The 13,398-nt window shown below is 42.2% G+C and overlaps 1 protein-coding gene across 1 annotated transcript in view; it reads left to right on the forward strand.

Annotated features, from left to right (window-relative positions):
* Nucleotides 1–13,398, forward strand: part of CUBN (cubilin) — a 273,842-nt gene that overhangs the window by 118,403 nt on the left and 142,041 nt on the right. Inside the window, exons 29-30 of the mRNA XM_019460669.2 lie at nucleotides 7,597–7,778; nucleotides 12,604–12,778. Coding sequence (XP_019316214.2) covers nucleotides 7,597–7,778; nucleotides 12,604–12,778 — 357 coding nt within the window. The remainder of the gene's footprint in view (nucleotides 1–7,596; nucleotides 7,779–12,603; nucleotides 12,779–13,398) is intronic.

The raw sequence follows: 13,398 nt of genomic DNA on the forward strand, positions 1-13,398 counted from the left end.
ACAGAATGTATTCAGTGACTATCACGTGCCAGACAGCTAGCTAACAGTCTTACTTTGGTTATTTCATGTAATCTGTGCAACAGCCCTACGACATTAAGTATTAGTGCTGTTACAGATAAAGAAACTGAGGATAGAAAGGTTAGTTATCCAAGTAGTAACAGAGCCAAGGTTGGTCTTATGCCATAGTCTGTGCTTTACTTGGAATATTATTATATTTTCAAAAGTTTTGCAACTTAGCATGCAAATTACACAACTCTGAAGTCATGTTGTCTCCTCCACGAAAATCTTCTGTTACCAGTTGGCTACAAAGAGCCACTTTCTATTTCTTCCAAATATGTCTCTGTCAAAACCCTTTATTCATCACTCCACCGTCTGCTCCTTTGTCAGCCTTTTAAAACCTTGCTTTATTATTTTCCCTATGTTAACCCTGAAATGCTCTCCTGAATCATTATCCTCTATTTGAGATTCCTAAAGCCCGGTTACAGAAAACATATTTATTTCTGTCACATTTTATTATTCATCTGACTGGTCAGGTAACATGATGATGGAGAGGATGCTGGAAGTCTACACATCACCTCCTACGTTACTTCCTGATAGCCATTGACTGGTTGATGTGACTTCCTTCATCTCCAGCCTTGTCTGGCCTCCATCTCTCTTTCCTTCCCCTTCCTGTGACCCCCCGCCATCACCCCTCAAAATCGTGGGCATGATTGACAACAACATGATGTTAGATTGTCGCAGAGCCGCCCACAACCGTGTGCCTTCTCCATAGTTGCATCAGGTGTGATATTCACACATGTGTCTGTACCGTTATTTCTGCTCTCAAAGAGATTTGACATGTGCAATTTTCCAGAAGCCTTGTTTCTGTCTCCAGAATGGGTGGATGGATTTAGAAACGCATTTCCTTCTGCGATTCTTTCAGGAGAAAGTGTATTTTAACAAGAGATTGTCAAGACCTAAGCCCCACACCAAGGGAAATAGTGCAGTGAACAAAACATTTTTTCCTCTTCCAGGCCCCCCACCGCCCCCCAAATTTAAATTTAACAAGAAAGTAAACTGAAGATAATTGTTCGTGTAGAAAGTTTTTAGTATTGGACATTAACAACACTGATAACAACTATAGAGGTAAAGCACCTTCCCTGACAGGTATATTTTTGAATTCCATAAACCTTGTTAAGAACAAAACAAAAACCCACCTTGTCTCTCTTCCATAGGAGGTGCAGAATAGTACATCAAAATGAACAGCCATGTTACCCAATATGAATAAGATATTGATTGATGAGGCAGAATTAAACTTAGCTGTTGATTCATTTCAGCATCTGGCACACATTTTCTCTGTTTTAGAATTATACACAGTGAGACTTTTGAATTGTCTTCATATTCCTTTTCCTTGATGATGGGCTAATATAGGTTCTAAATCCCATTTCTTGTATTGGAACTGACTCCCTTTTCCACAGCTAATTAAGTGGAAAATGATGCATAAATCAAATTTGGAAGACTCACATTCTACATTCTTTAAAAACCCCACAATTTAAAAAAAATTTTTTAATTTAAGAAAGAATTTTTTTAATGTTTGTTTATTTTTGAGAGAGAGATAAAGTGAGAGTGGGGGAGGGGCAGAGAGAGAGGGAGACACAGAATCCAAAGCAGGCTCCAGGCTCTGAGATGTCAGTAGAGTCGGACGCGGGGCTGGAAGTCACGAACTGCAAGGTCCTGAACTGATCTGAAGTCAGACGCTTAACTGACTGAGCCACCCAGGTGTCCCTGCTTTCATTTATAATTTAAAAAGTCCAGCTTTTGGTGTGACTTTCTAATTTTCCATTTTCATCCATAATCATACAATTCCAAATTCATGTTGTAATGTTTCACTTTTAGCCTAATGATAGCTTGAATTTATGAAAGTATCAAATAAATTCACTACATATTTAATTTTTTGGCTAATAGAAATTTTCTTAATTTTTTTGTGAATATGTTTTCTCTTGTCACTAAAAGAGAGCATAGAAAAAGCCCCAGACATCATTCATTTTTTCAGTTTTTAAAATGTATACTTTGACAGATTTTCCTTTGCCTGATATCATCTACACATCTGTCAAAGAATCCCCAAATCAAGGAAAATGTGATAAAACCCAAGAAAGTGAGGCATAGCAGGCTAAATGTTGATTAAAATCTCTCATCTGTGGACTCAAAATAAGTCCCAAAAGAGAATTATGCTAACATTATCCTATTGAAACTAACAAAAATTAAAATATCTTTTAGCAATGCAATATGATCATTTATTTATTCTTGTTTTGTCTGTTTATTATTTTTTTTTATTTTTAAGAAAGAAAGAGAGAGAGAGACAGAGAGAGAGACAGAGACAGAGCGTGAGTAAGGGAGGGCAGAGAAGAAAGGAGACACAGAATCTGAAGCAGGCTCCAGGCTTTGAGCTGTCCGCACAGAGCCCGAGGTGGGGCTCCAGCTCATGAGCCATGAGATCATGACCTGAGCTGAAGTCAGATGCTTAACAGACTGAGCCACCCAGGTGTCCCTGTCATTTATTTATTCTTATTTGTAATTTACCACCAATTAACAGGTAAAGGATAAAATAGAGTTCACTGTTTGTTTTTTTCCAAGTCAAACATATTGAAATTACTCTTTGCAAACTGAAGGGAAAACAAAAAGAGTTTAGTGATTTACAGAAAGGCATGTGGGGATAGCACTTTTTAGGTCTATAAATGGAGTTGTTATTTTGTTTTTTTTGTGTGTGTTTTTTTTTCCCAGAGACATTAAATATGCACAACTTCTAGATCACGTATTGCACATGCTCAATAAATATTTATTGACTGAATAAATAGTAATTGGAAAGTTATTTCTATCTTTTTCAGGATGTAGAAAATGCAAAGATAGAGTTAAATTTAATTATCAGAATTAATTTTATTTTCCAGTACTTTATAGTTTTACCATGAAATATCACTAAATTAACTTATTCTATTTTGCATTTGATGTGAACTTTTAAATCAAAGTTTTTAACCTTTTGCTACGTTAAGCCTCAGAGGTAGTGAGCGCACAAAGGATAAAAAGAAAGCTTCATAGTTTTCAAGTGCCAATACTTTCTTTCTCTCCTCGACACACAGTATTTTCACTCCAATGGGGTAATTTTTTTTTAATATCTTTTTTTTAATGTTTTTATTTATTTTTGAAGGAAAGAGAGACAGAGCATGAGCCAGGGAGGAACAGAGAGAGAGGGAGACATAGAATTTGAAGCAGGCTCCGGGCTCTGAGCTGCCAGTACAGAGCCTGATGTGGGCCCGAGCTCACGAACCGTGAGATCATGACCTGAGCCGAAGTCGGACGCTCAACCTACTGAGCCACCCAGGCGCCCCTCCAATAGGGTACTTTTTTTTTTTCAATATATGAAGTTTATTGTCAAACTGGTTTCCATACAACACCCAGTGCTCATCCCAAAAGGTGCCCTCCTCAATACCCACCACTCACCCTCCCCTCCCTCCCACCCCCCATCAACCCTCAGTTGTTCTCAGTTTTTAAGAGTCTCTTATGCTTTGGCTCTCTTCCACTCTAACCTCTTTTTTTTTTTTCCTTCCCCTCCCCCTGGGTTTCTGTTAAGTTTCTCAGGATCCACGTAAGAGTGAAACCATATGGTATCTGTCTTTCTCTGTATGGCTTATTTCACTTAGCATCACACTCTCCAGTTCCATCCATATTGCTACAAAGGGCCAGATTTCATTCTTTCTCATTGCCACATAGTACTCCATTGTGTATATAAACCACAATTTTTTTTATCCATTCATCAGTTGATGGATATTTAGGGTCTTTCCATAATTTGGCTATTGTTGAGAGTACTGCTATAAACATTGGGGTACAAGTGCCCCTATGCATCCCTTGGGTAAATTCCTAGCAGTGCTATTGCTGGGTCATAGGGTAAGTCTTCCAATAGGGTACTTTTAATGATACTGGGATTTGCCTTTAAAAGGCACACACATAAGTGCTATTGATGAGAAGAAACCATAACAGATTTAAAAATACGATCTGGTTTTGTATTTTATAAACCTTGTTTATGTTTGTTTTAAATCTTGGGGAAAAGTACACTGTGGGTCTCCAGAGCTGTAAGTGGGTGAATAAAATCAGTGCTGTAGTTTTTCAAAGCATCACTGCCTGCCAAGAACCTGATATTATCATTCCAGCTTTTACACTGACTAGTTTAAGGGTATTCGTATCCTGTTATTCACAAAGGAATTTACAAGGTAACCTAAAACCACTGGAAAAGACAATGGAAAATGTCAGGCAGATTTTTAGATGAATCAACTATGATTAAAAAAATGGAATTAGATTGTCTGGTGAACTGGAGTGAAATAAAAATGAGAACTGGGAGATACCCAAGATTCCCTTTCCTTGTTCTCTTTTATGCGATGTGGCCACCAAGGTATTTTCCTCCAAAGATTTTTTTCATTGGATTTTTTTTTATCTGATACAACTGGTCTCAGGATCCACAGAAGCTGAAAATGTAGGCTGAAAGGAAGAGGGTGGGGTATCGGAAGGCTTTTGCTTCCCTGTGATGTATTTTAATAGAAGGTGTTACAACTTCTGATAATTTTTAGGGGGTCACTGTGTCACAAGACTCCAGAGGGCATCACTCGGTGGCATCTACTGTGACTGGTGCCCCCACAGTTGTGCAGTGGTGCTGAGTAAACTGTGCTGATTTTGGCTTCAGGAACATTTTCCATGTGTTGTTCTAGTAGGAAAAATATTTTCTAATCTTTCATGGCATTCATGTTTTTGTGACATTCACCAGAGTCTATAAACAATATCAGTGCGTCTAACTTTAAACTATTCCCCCCCCCCCCCCCGCCCAAAGGGTTTTAATGAGAAATAAAGGTTGGAACTTTACAGGCCCCAGGAAAGATACTACCCTGTGCAACAAACTTGAAGCCTGAAAACACAGGTTTTCAACTAGAAGGAGGAAACGGGCACTCCAGAAGGTGGTGGCATTTGGAACTGGAATCAGATTTCTGTACTGAGGTCAAGGTTCTTAGAATTCTCCTCAGCTCTTTTCAGCTAAGTCGAGATTCTGTATGGAGAGTATTTCTTCTGAATCCTTTATAAATCCTGTTTCTAACTCACTGTACAGAGCACATTTGCATGGGGCAGAGAGTAGACATGACCTCAGCTTTAGGGGCTTGTTTTAAGTCATGGCAGGTTAATTGTACTCATGTGACAATGCACATATGTTCATCTTGGAGTGAGGAGGTACTGCCATTTCTTAAAATTTATTTATTTTGACAGAGAGAGAGAGAGAGAGAGGGCACAAGGGGGGAAGGCGCAGAGATAGAAGGAGAGAGAATCTCAGTGATGCAGGGCTCGAACTCACAAACTGTGAGAGCATGACCTGAGCCCAAACCAAGAATTGGAGGCTTAACCAACTGAGCCACCCAGGTGCCCTGGTACTGTCATTTTATAAACCCAAAAGGCCTTGATACGGAATAAGAGGAGATACTTGGAACAATTTGCCATCCAGTAAAGAATATGTTGAAAAAATAAAAAAGGTGACTTTGATATGTTGACAGAGCAAGCAATGTTTTTTAATCACCAAAAATTGCTATTGGGAAAAAAAAAGTGATCTATCCTTTCCCCCTAATTTTACCTTTATTTTTTTCCAATTTTGTCATGAAAATTTGAGCCTTCCTCAAATTTTACTTCTTTCACAAAGTTTTCTCTGCCTCTCCATCCTCAAATCTCTGTCTGGATTTCTACACACCGCGTGAGTCTGCAGAATTCAGTAATGAAGTCCTTGGGCCACTATCAGATTTCCTGGACTGGTGTCCTGCTCCAACCACTTATAAGCCAGGTCACCTTGGGCAAGGCACTTGACCTCTATTTCCATTGATTTGCTCACTTGAGAAATGGAGATAATCTTAACAGCTGCTTCACATGGTGACTATGGGTATTCAAATAGGGGGAAAAGCAGTAAAGCGCATCTAAGTGCATGGTGGCAGTTTTTCTTACTATATACCGTGTGTTGCAATATTGGGTTGGTTGTTGTAATGATTTGCCTTAATTACTTTCTAAGCCATGCTGTGTAAACATTCATAAAACATAAGCTTCATGTTTGGGTTTTATATACCCAGTTTCTATTTGTTTAGTTGGTTTTCAATTAAAATTAAAAAAGTTTTTTTTATTGTTTATTTATTTTTGAGAGAGAGAGACAGAGCACGAGCAGGGGAGGGGAAGGGAGAGAGGGAGACACAGAATCCGCAGCAGGGTCCAGGCTCCGAGCTGTCAGCACAGAGCCTGACACGGGGCTTGAATTCACGAACCACGAGATCATGACCTGAGCCAGAGTCAGATGCCTAACTGACTGGGCCTCCCAGGCGCCCCTATTTAGTTGGTTTTTAGATGTAAGTTTTCTGGGTCAGGACCTGTATCATTGAATTGATGATTGACTGTTTTTGTTTGAAATAGACTTTATTTTTTAGAAGAGTTTTAAGTTCACAGTAAAATTAAGTAGAAGGTAGAGTTCCCATTTACCCCGTCCCCATACATGCAGTGCCTCTCCCATTATCAACATCTGCACCCACCCCCACCCAGAGGGGGACATTTGTTACAACTGGTAAACCTACAGTGACATTGCATTATCACCCAAAGCCCACAGTTTACATTAGGGTTCACTCTTGGCATTGTCCCACCTGACTGACAAATGTGTAATATATATATCCACCATTATAGTATCATACATAGTAGCTTTACTGCCCTAAAAATCTATGCTCAACCTATTTATTTCTCCTCTCCTCTAGCTCCTGGCAACTACTTATCTTTTTTACTGTCCCCACAATTTTGCCTTTTCCAGAATTTCATAGACTTGAAATTATATAGTATGGAGGCTTCTCAGACTGCTTTCTTTTATTTATGAATTTCTTCCACATCTTTTTCTGGCTTGGTAGCTCCTTTGTTGTCAGAGTCAAATAATATTCCATTGCGTGGATGGACCACAATGTATTTATCCTTGTAGCTACTGAAGGACATCTTGGTTGTTTCCACATGGAAACAATTACCAATACCAATAAAGCTGCTATGAACATATCATTTATTTATTTTTTTTATTTCCTGTAGGCTCCCATACAAAGGTAATAACTTTTAGCTCTTAGTATTCTAGATCTTGGGTCTGATAAGGACTTAGAAATAACATGTTGCATACAAGGAAACTGAAGGTCGAGAGACATGGTATTTGCTAACACTGCTTACGTAGTTCATTGTACTTTCTACTGTGAAATTTTTTCCTAAATATAATGAAGAAAATCTAAAAATTGGAATTCTATTTAAAACATCTTACCAAAGTTTTGATGTGGTGAGAATAAGGACTGAGAATTTTTGTACCAAATGTTATAATCAATATATTTTTTAGGAAGAAATTTAGTAAGTTGTAGCCATGATTTTTTTCTCATTGTTTTATAACTGCTTAATTTTAACTCTATTATAACTTTATGAGTTTTCCCCTAAATTAGGCATTGTGCATTTTCAATTATCTTTTGGGTAGTTGGATTTTTGAGTTTTTCCTAATGACAGTGTCCACTTTGAACTGACTGAGCCTTCCTGTTTTAACAGGCTGTGGCGGGGAGTTGTCTGGGACCACGGGCACCTTCAGCAGCCCCGGGTACCCTAACACGTACCCCCCCAACAAGGAGTGCATCTGGTACATTAACACAGCCCCTGGGAGTAGCATTCAGCTCACCATCCACGACTTTGATGTGGAGTATCACGCAAGGTGCAACTTTGACGTCCTGGAGGTAGGAATTTAGATTGCTTTCCAGCGCATGCCAAATTTGGGGTAGAACTGGAGATCGCTGTGCAAATTATTTGCAGGGGCCAGTGGTGTTCTATTTTTAGACATTTTGATGAGTGTCACTTCTTTGTGAGTGATGTTTATGGGCAAATGGGATTACTATCTCAGTTTGGCTTTCCCTAAAAGCAGTGACTCTTGAAGGACTTGGGGGCAGGCAGTTGGACTAGCAGGTGGTATCAGAAAGCAGGAGGAAAGGGGACAGTGGGAGGGAGGGTGAAGGAGGAAGAGCCAGTGATGGGAGCCCCTGTGGGCCACTTGAGCTTTATCCCACTGGGACCCTCTGAGGGGCTATGGGGACTGCTCGTCAGAACCATGCCCCTAAGGGTGAGAGTCTGAGGCACTGGTCCCCCAGCTCCTGTCCCCATTGATGGATTGCACTGGGGATTGTTAATGCCCTCCATTTCAGTCTGAGAAAACTCCCTTAGGCAAGGCAGTGAGGAGGCAGAGTGTAGAGAAGGGGCGGGCTTGGGGTGAGAGGGCAGCTGCAATCTGAGGGGGGTCAACATGGTGCAGGGCACGAAACGCAACACTACTGCACAGGGTTTATCTCAGATAGTTGGGATGACCTTGAGAATCTGTTACAACCAGCCATTTATCGCAGGGCCCTGGTCATTAGGAACCGAAACTGAGTGCAAAACTGAATGGCTTCCTATGGACAAAGCGCCTATCGCCTCAGCTCTGGAGATTGCTAGAGCGTTTCATGGCAAGGTTCCGTATCTAGTAGAACTTAAACTCCATGAAAGCCTGGGTATTTGTTTGTTTGTTTGCTTCGGTTTTGCTTTCCTGCTATACCTGCCGCAGACTACTTGGCAAATAGTGAACACTTGATGTACATTTGTGGAAAGAATGAAAGCATACGAATCCCTGACATGCCATAATAACGTGCGTGGGTGGTGGCTTGCAAAGGGACTGTGACATCCATTTTCCCCTTTGAATGTTAAATAATCCAGCAGGGTATGAAGGGAATTTTGTCCCCGTTTTATTGTTGTCCAAACAGGGGCTTGGAAATATTGATGGGTCTTTCCATGACCCTGAGGATAGTGGGTGGAAAAGCTAAGAACTGAGCTCATCCGCTCCTCGGTGCTGCACATAAGCCAGTACGTAAAGATAGACAGAGGTGGGTAATGTGCAAGTTATTGGAATGAGCAGCACAGACCTCATAGGAAACTTTAATGCTTAAAAACTTTACTTAGAAAACAAGTCCTTTCCTTGAAAAGAAGTGGGGTTCCCAAACCGTGCCCTCACGGAGTGGACGCAGACTCACAGAATTGCGTTTAGCAGTGCCAGGCTCTCCAAAGGCGGATAATGCTCAGTAAGTGAAATCAGAGACAGCAGGTACGTCCTTGGGTTAAAACCTCTACCCTTGTCTTCATGTAAGTACTGGGTGTTGCCAAGTCATGGCTCCATCTCAGAAGAGGAAAGGTTTTAGGGGAACAAGGTGGCTCTTGAAATTCACACTCCCAGTATGAGTAGGAACAACACTCACATGTGGAAGGTTCAAATGGTCCTTCTTGCCAGCAAGGAATTTTTCGGTGGCATAAAACCCCTTAACACTTACAAAGGGCTGGCAGCAGACTTTTCCACAGTAATGTGAAATGTTCCGAACCCTTCATTTTCATATTCCGAAGTGCCTGTGATTGTTGCCCACTTGGCAAAATGTAAATGGGTTCATTGTGCTTTGCGTTTTGTCCCGCCCATTACGTGAGAAAGCAGACTGGGGCTCCTCGCTGTAAGTGGCTTGGGGACAGGGGGACAAAGCAGGGTCTCCAGGCAGCTGCGTTTAGGCAGGGTCCTGTGTCTGCACAAAAAGGGCTCTGAGAAGAGGCTACAGTCAGCCCGGGGCTTATTTATATTAGGACAAGTCAGCCTGGGGCTTATTTATATTAGGACAAGGTGGTCTCCCATGTTCCATCAAAATCCATCAAAATCCATCAAAATCTTGAGCCCCTTAAGTGTTTTGGGAAAGCTTACTTAAGGCTGAAATGAGTCACCCCCTTACCTTTTGTTCAAAACCCTTATTTGACATCCTTGCACATGCTCATGGCAGGTGGACAGTGCTGTAATAAATTTGCACTAATGATGATAAAATGATTTTTTTCCATCTCTCATACCATAGCTGCTGATAACACGTTAGCTATAGGTTTCAGAATGTTACCCCTGGTAGGTATGTGGCCTTGAGACTGCTGATTTTCTTGACCCACTCTTCTCAGCCTGCACACTATCCCCTCCTGTTCTGAGCACAGCCAAGTAGGACCTCTCTGTCAGCAGGTATTGGGGCTTACCTGGGTTTCACCAGATTTTACCAAGAGCCAGTATTTTTTCCCCTAAAAACTCAGTGTGCGGAAAGTGGCCAGTTGCATTAAAGCAACAGCCGTTTGGTTACTCATAACCCTGGAATGCTGACTTGATTGTAACAATAAATGGAGCTAACAGTGCAGAAAGCGATGTTCAAAACAGATTAAAACCATAGGCTTTGAAATGTTCTATATCCTGAGCATTTGCTAAAAACACGTTTCTTAATCTCTGATCATCAGACCCAGTTTTTTTCCCCCCCGAAGTTTAGTCATATGCTGTAGTCGAATGAACCACACCCTGAAATTCTTTCCATCTTTTTCCTCTTTTGAAGAGTCACGCGTTAAGTCTCGGTTTTATTTGTGGAAGCCAAAAGTACCGTTCTATTGTTTGGGTCATGGAAACACTCTGGGCTGATTTTATTTCAGTCTCTGAGAAAGAAGCCTGAACCTGCATAAAGCAGAAAAGGAAATCCACTCCTTGGGGCAATAAATCAGGACAATTGCTTGGTGTGGTCAGTTTATTCCCTCTGGTCTCTCTGCGATGGTCCGTTGTGAGCCCAGCCCTGTTAGAGTGGAAGCAAAGAATGTCGAAAGCGGCAGTGTTGATTCTTCTGGAGGCTTCTGGGCCCCGCCGACTCATCCCCGTTATGTTTGTGATCTTAAGGGGACCCTGGGCAGGGAAAACAAAGAATATTTTGCCGACGTGCAAGTTTTCTTTGTCAGAACTAAAGCCTTGTGCTCAGTGTTCTCTCCAAATGTGTGCTGTTTATTGAGCATGGCTGATTAGCAGCACAGGCTGTCAGTTTCATGCTCTGAGGACTGTGTTCTGGGCGGGAGGGGGGATGGGGAGTGGGGGGGGCAGGCAGATCCCACAAACAGCAAAGGACGGGGTAACCAGAAGCAATCTGTTTCTGCCATTTGCATATGTGTACGTGTAAAGGGCCACACAGGGCTCCTCCTAAAGTCCTGCTTTTGATGGGACTTAGGGGGCCACACAAACATAGCTCCTCCTATGAAAATAAGCTTGAAGCCATCCGCCTGCTTCATTCCTTTGCAATTAAAGCCCTTGTGCTCAGCCCTCCGTGAAACAGCAGCTTCATTCATTTTGGCCTTTCTCGCATCGCTGGGGGGAATTAATCAGACAAAGAAATCATTATGGATTCAAATCACACACTCCTCACCAAAAGTAGGCTTCTTGTTCTCCCTCTCTCCTCTTGGAGAACTCTCGAGTGATTCCCCCTATCAGTCAACAGCTGCCCTGAGGGTGGGTGAGGACCTGGGGGCCTGGGGAATCCGGGAGAGCACAGCTAGGTGAGAGGGCTGCACAGATTTCAGAGGTGTGAGGGCGCTGTGTACAAATTCACCCAGCACCGCTTTCCCTGGTCCGGATTTGACCCGGAGCACAGAATTATGTAGCCTATCCATGTGGGGCAGAGGGAAGGACCCAGATACCGTTATGCCTGAAAACTGTCATCAAAAATAGTGTTTCTTCTACAAATTCGAGTTTGGCAGGGCCCGGAGGTGGGGGTTCAATACTGTTTGAGTCTTATCTTCCTGTCCCCTGTCCCCACCGGGAACCCATGTGTGAGGAGTCAGAGACGGGGCCTGGGCTGGGCGCCACCTGCCTGCAAGATGTGGCTGTGAGACCCCAGGGGCACTTGCTGGGAGGAATGTGTCACTGAGGCACTGGACCCTAGTCAGATAGGTGGGTGCAAACTGGAGTAGCCTAGGAGACCTGAGGGCATGTGAGATGCATCTAGAAGGAGCCATCCTGATACTGGGCAGACTCCAGGGCAACTCCCCAGAAGAAGTTGGCTGCTCTTGGTCATGTTCCCACCAGTGGGATTCTGGGAGTAGGTTCAGAGAGAATCTGGGGGAGTCCCTTCTTGAGGAAATCACAGAACACGCTGATAGAGGTTATATGTTCCACTCTCTCTGAAGAAGCAAAATATTACTTTAAATGCCTAATCTTATACACTATTCAGGGTGCAAAGGAGAAGATCCTACAAAATGTAACTGGGAGATCAGGGTTCAGAGAATTGACTTTCACAAACAACATGGCTTTATGCTCAGACTATTCATATGCGCCTAGAAGAGTTAGACAGCCACACTTGATACTGTTTTATCTGCAATGCCTCTGCCAAAGAAAGCAGGAAATCCTGTGAAGATGTGGAAAGAGGAAGAGAGGAGATAGGGAAGATTCTGGAAGAGTCTGTTCAGTTCAGCTCTACAATTCTGACTGAGAAAATAAGCAGACATTTTATGGGTGGTTGAACTTGTGTGTTCCTAGGGCTGAGGGAGTGCCTTTGAAGATCCAGCTCAAGTTTAAAGTTCATCCCCACCCAAGGAGACTGAGATTTCACTCTCTAACGAAAATAGAATCCAAGAAATGGTGGTAAACGGAGCCAGGGGAAGGGTTATCCTTTCTTAAATTTCTCTCTTAATTTCAGTCCTTTTTTCTGCATCCCATCTTAGGTCTATGGAGGCCCTGATTTCCACTCGCCCAGAATAGCCCAGTTATGTGCCCAAAGGTCATCTGAGAGTCCCTTGCAGGTCTCCAGCACTGGAAATGAGCTAGCCATCCGCTTTAAGACCGACAGCTCTATAAATGGGAGAGGCTTCAATGCCACATGGCAGGCAGTCCCTGGAGGTGAGTAAACCAAGGAGGTATCTCAAGACACTTAAGCGGAACCCTTATAAATTTTATGAAATGATTAGACAGTGGTGCAAAGGCCAACATAGGGACAACTTCATGACTCCTGAAATGGCACACACTGCACTGGCATTTACTCTTCCCTGAAAACTCTGATAGAATTTACTTCCAGAGTCACCTCATATGTGAAAACCAGTCCTTGCAAGTATGCAAGTCCATGGTGAAAACAGAAGTGGGGCAATTGGGTAGACTCACTTACCCTCCAAGGGACTCGGGCCCATTCACCGACCTCAAATGTGGGCATCAGCAAAGTGGTAAATTACTTCATGCCATAGTGTAGATCTTTGGATGCTTGGCAGGTGCCCAGACTGTAAAAGTTAAGTTTGTGAATTGCAAGGAATTACCGTGTGTTATATAGTGATTTTCTGCCCAGGGTCTTAGGCAGTGTAAAAATATTTACTGTTGCATTTTTTTTAAATAAAAAAATTAATACACAAAATATTTAAGCAGATGTTAACTGCTATGACTGGTAAGAATAGCCGTGTTTATTGGACGATTACTATGTGCCAGGCATCTAATCTAACTGTTCTACAAGGACGACCTCTTTTCATCCTCAC

Source organism: Panthera pardus, unplaced genomic scaffold (genome assembly GCF_024362965.1).
Source record: "Panthera pardus isolate Hobbes unplaced genomic scaffold, ASM2436296v1 HiC_scaffold_6, whole genome shotgun sequence".
In the NCBI taxonomy this organism is placed as follows: Eukaryota; Metazoa; Chordata; class Mammalia; order Carnivora; family Felidae; genus Panthera; species Panthera pardus.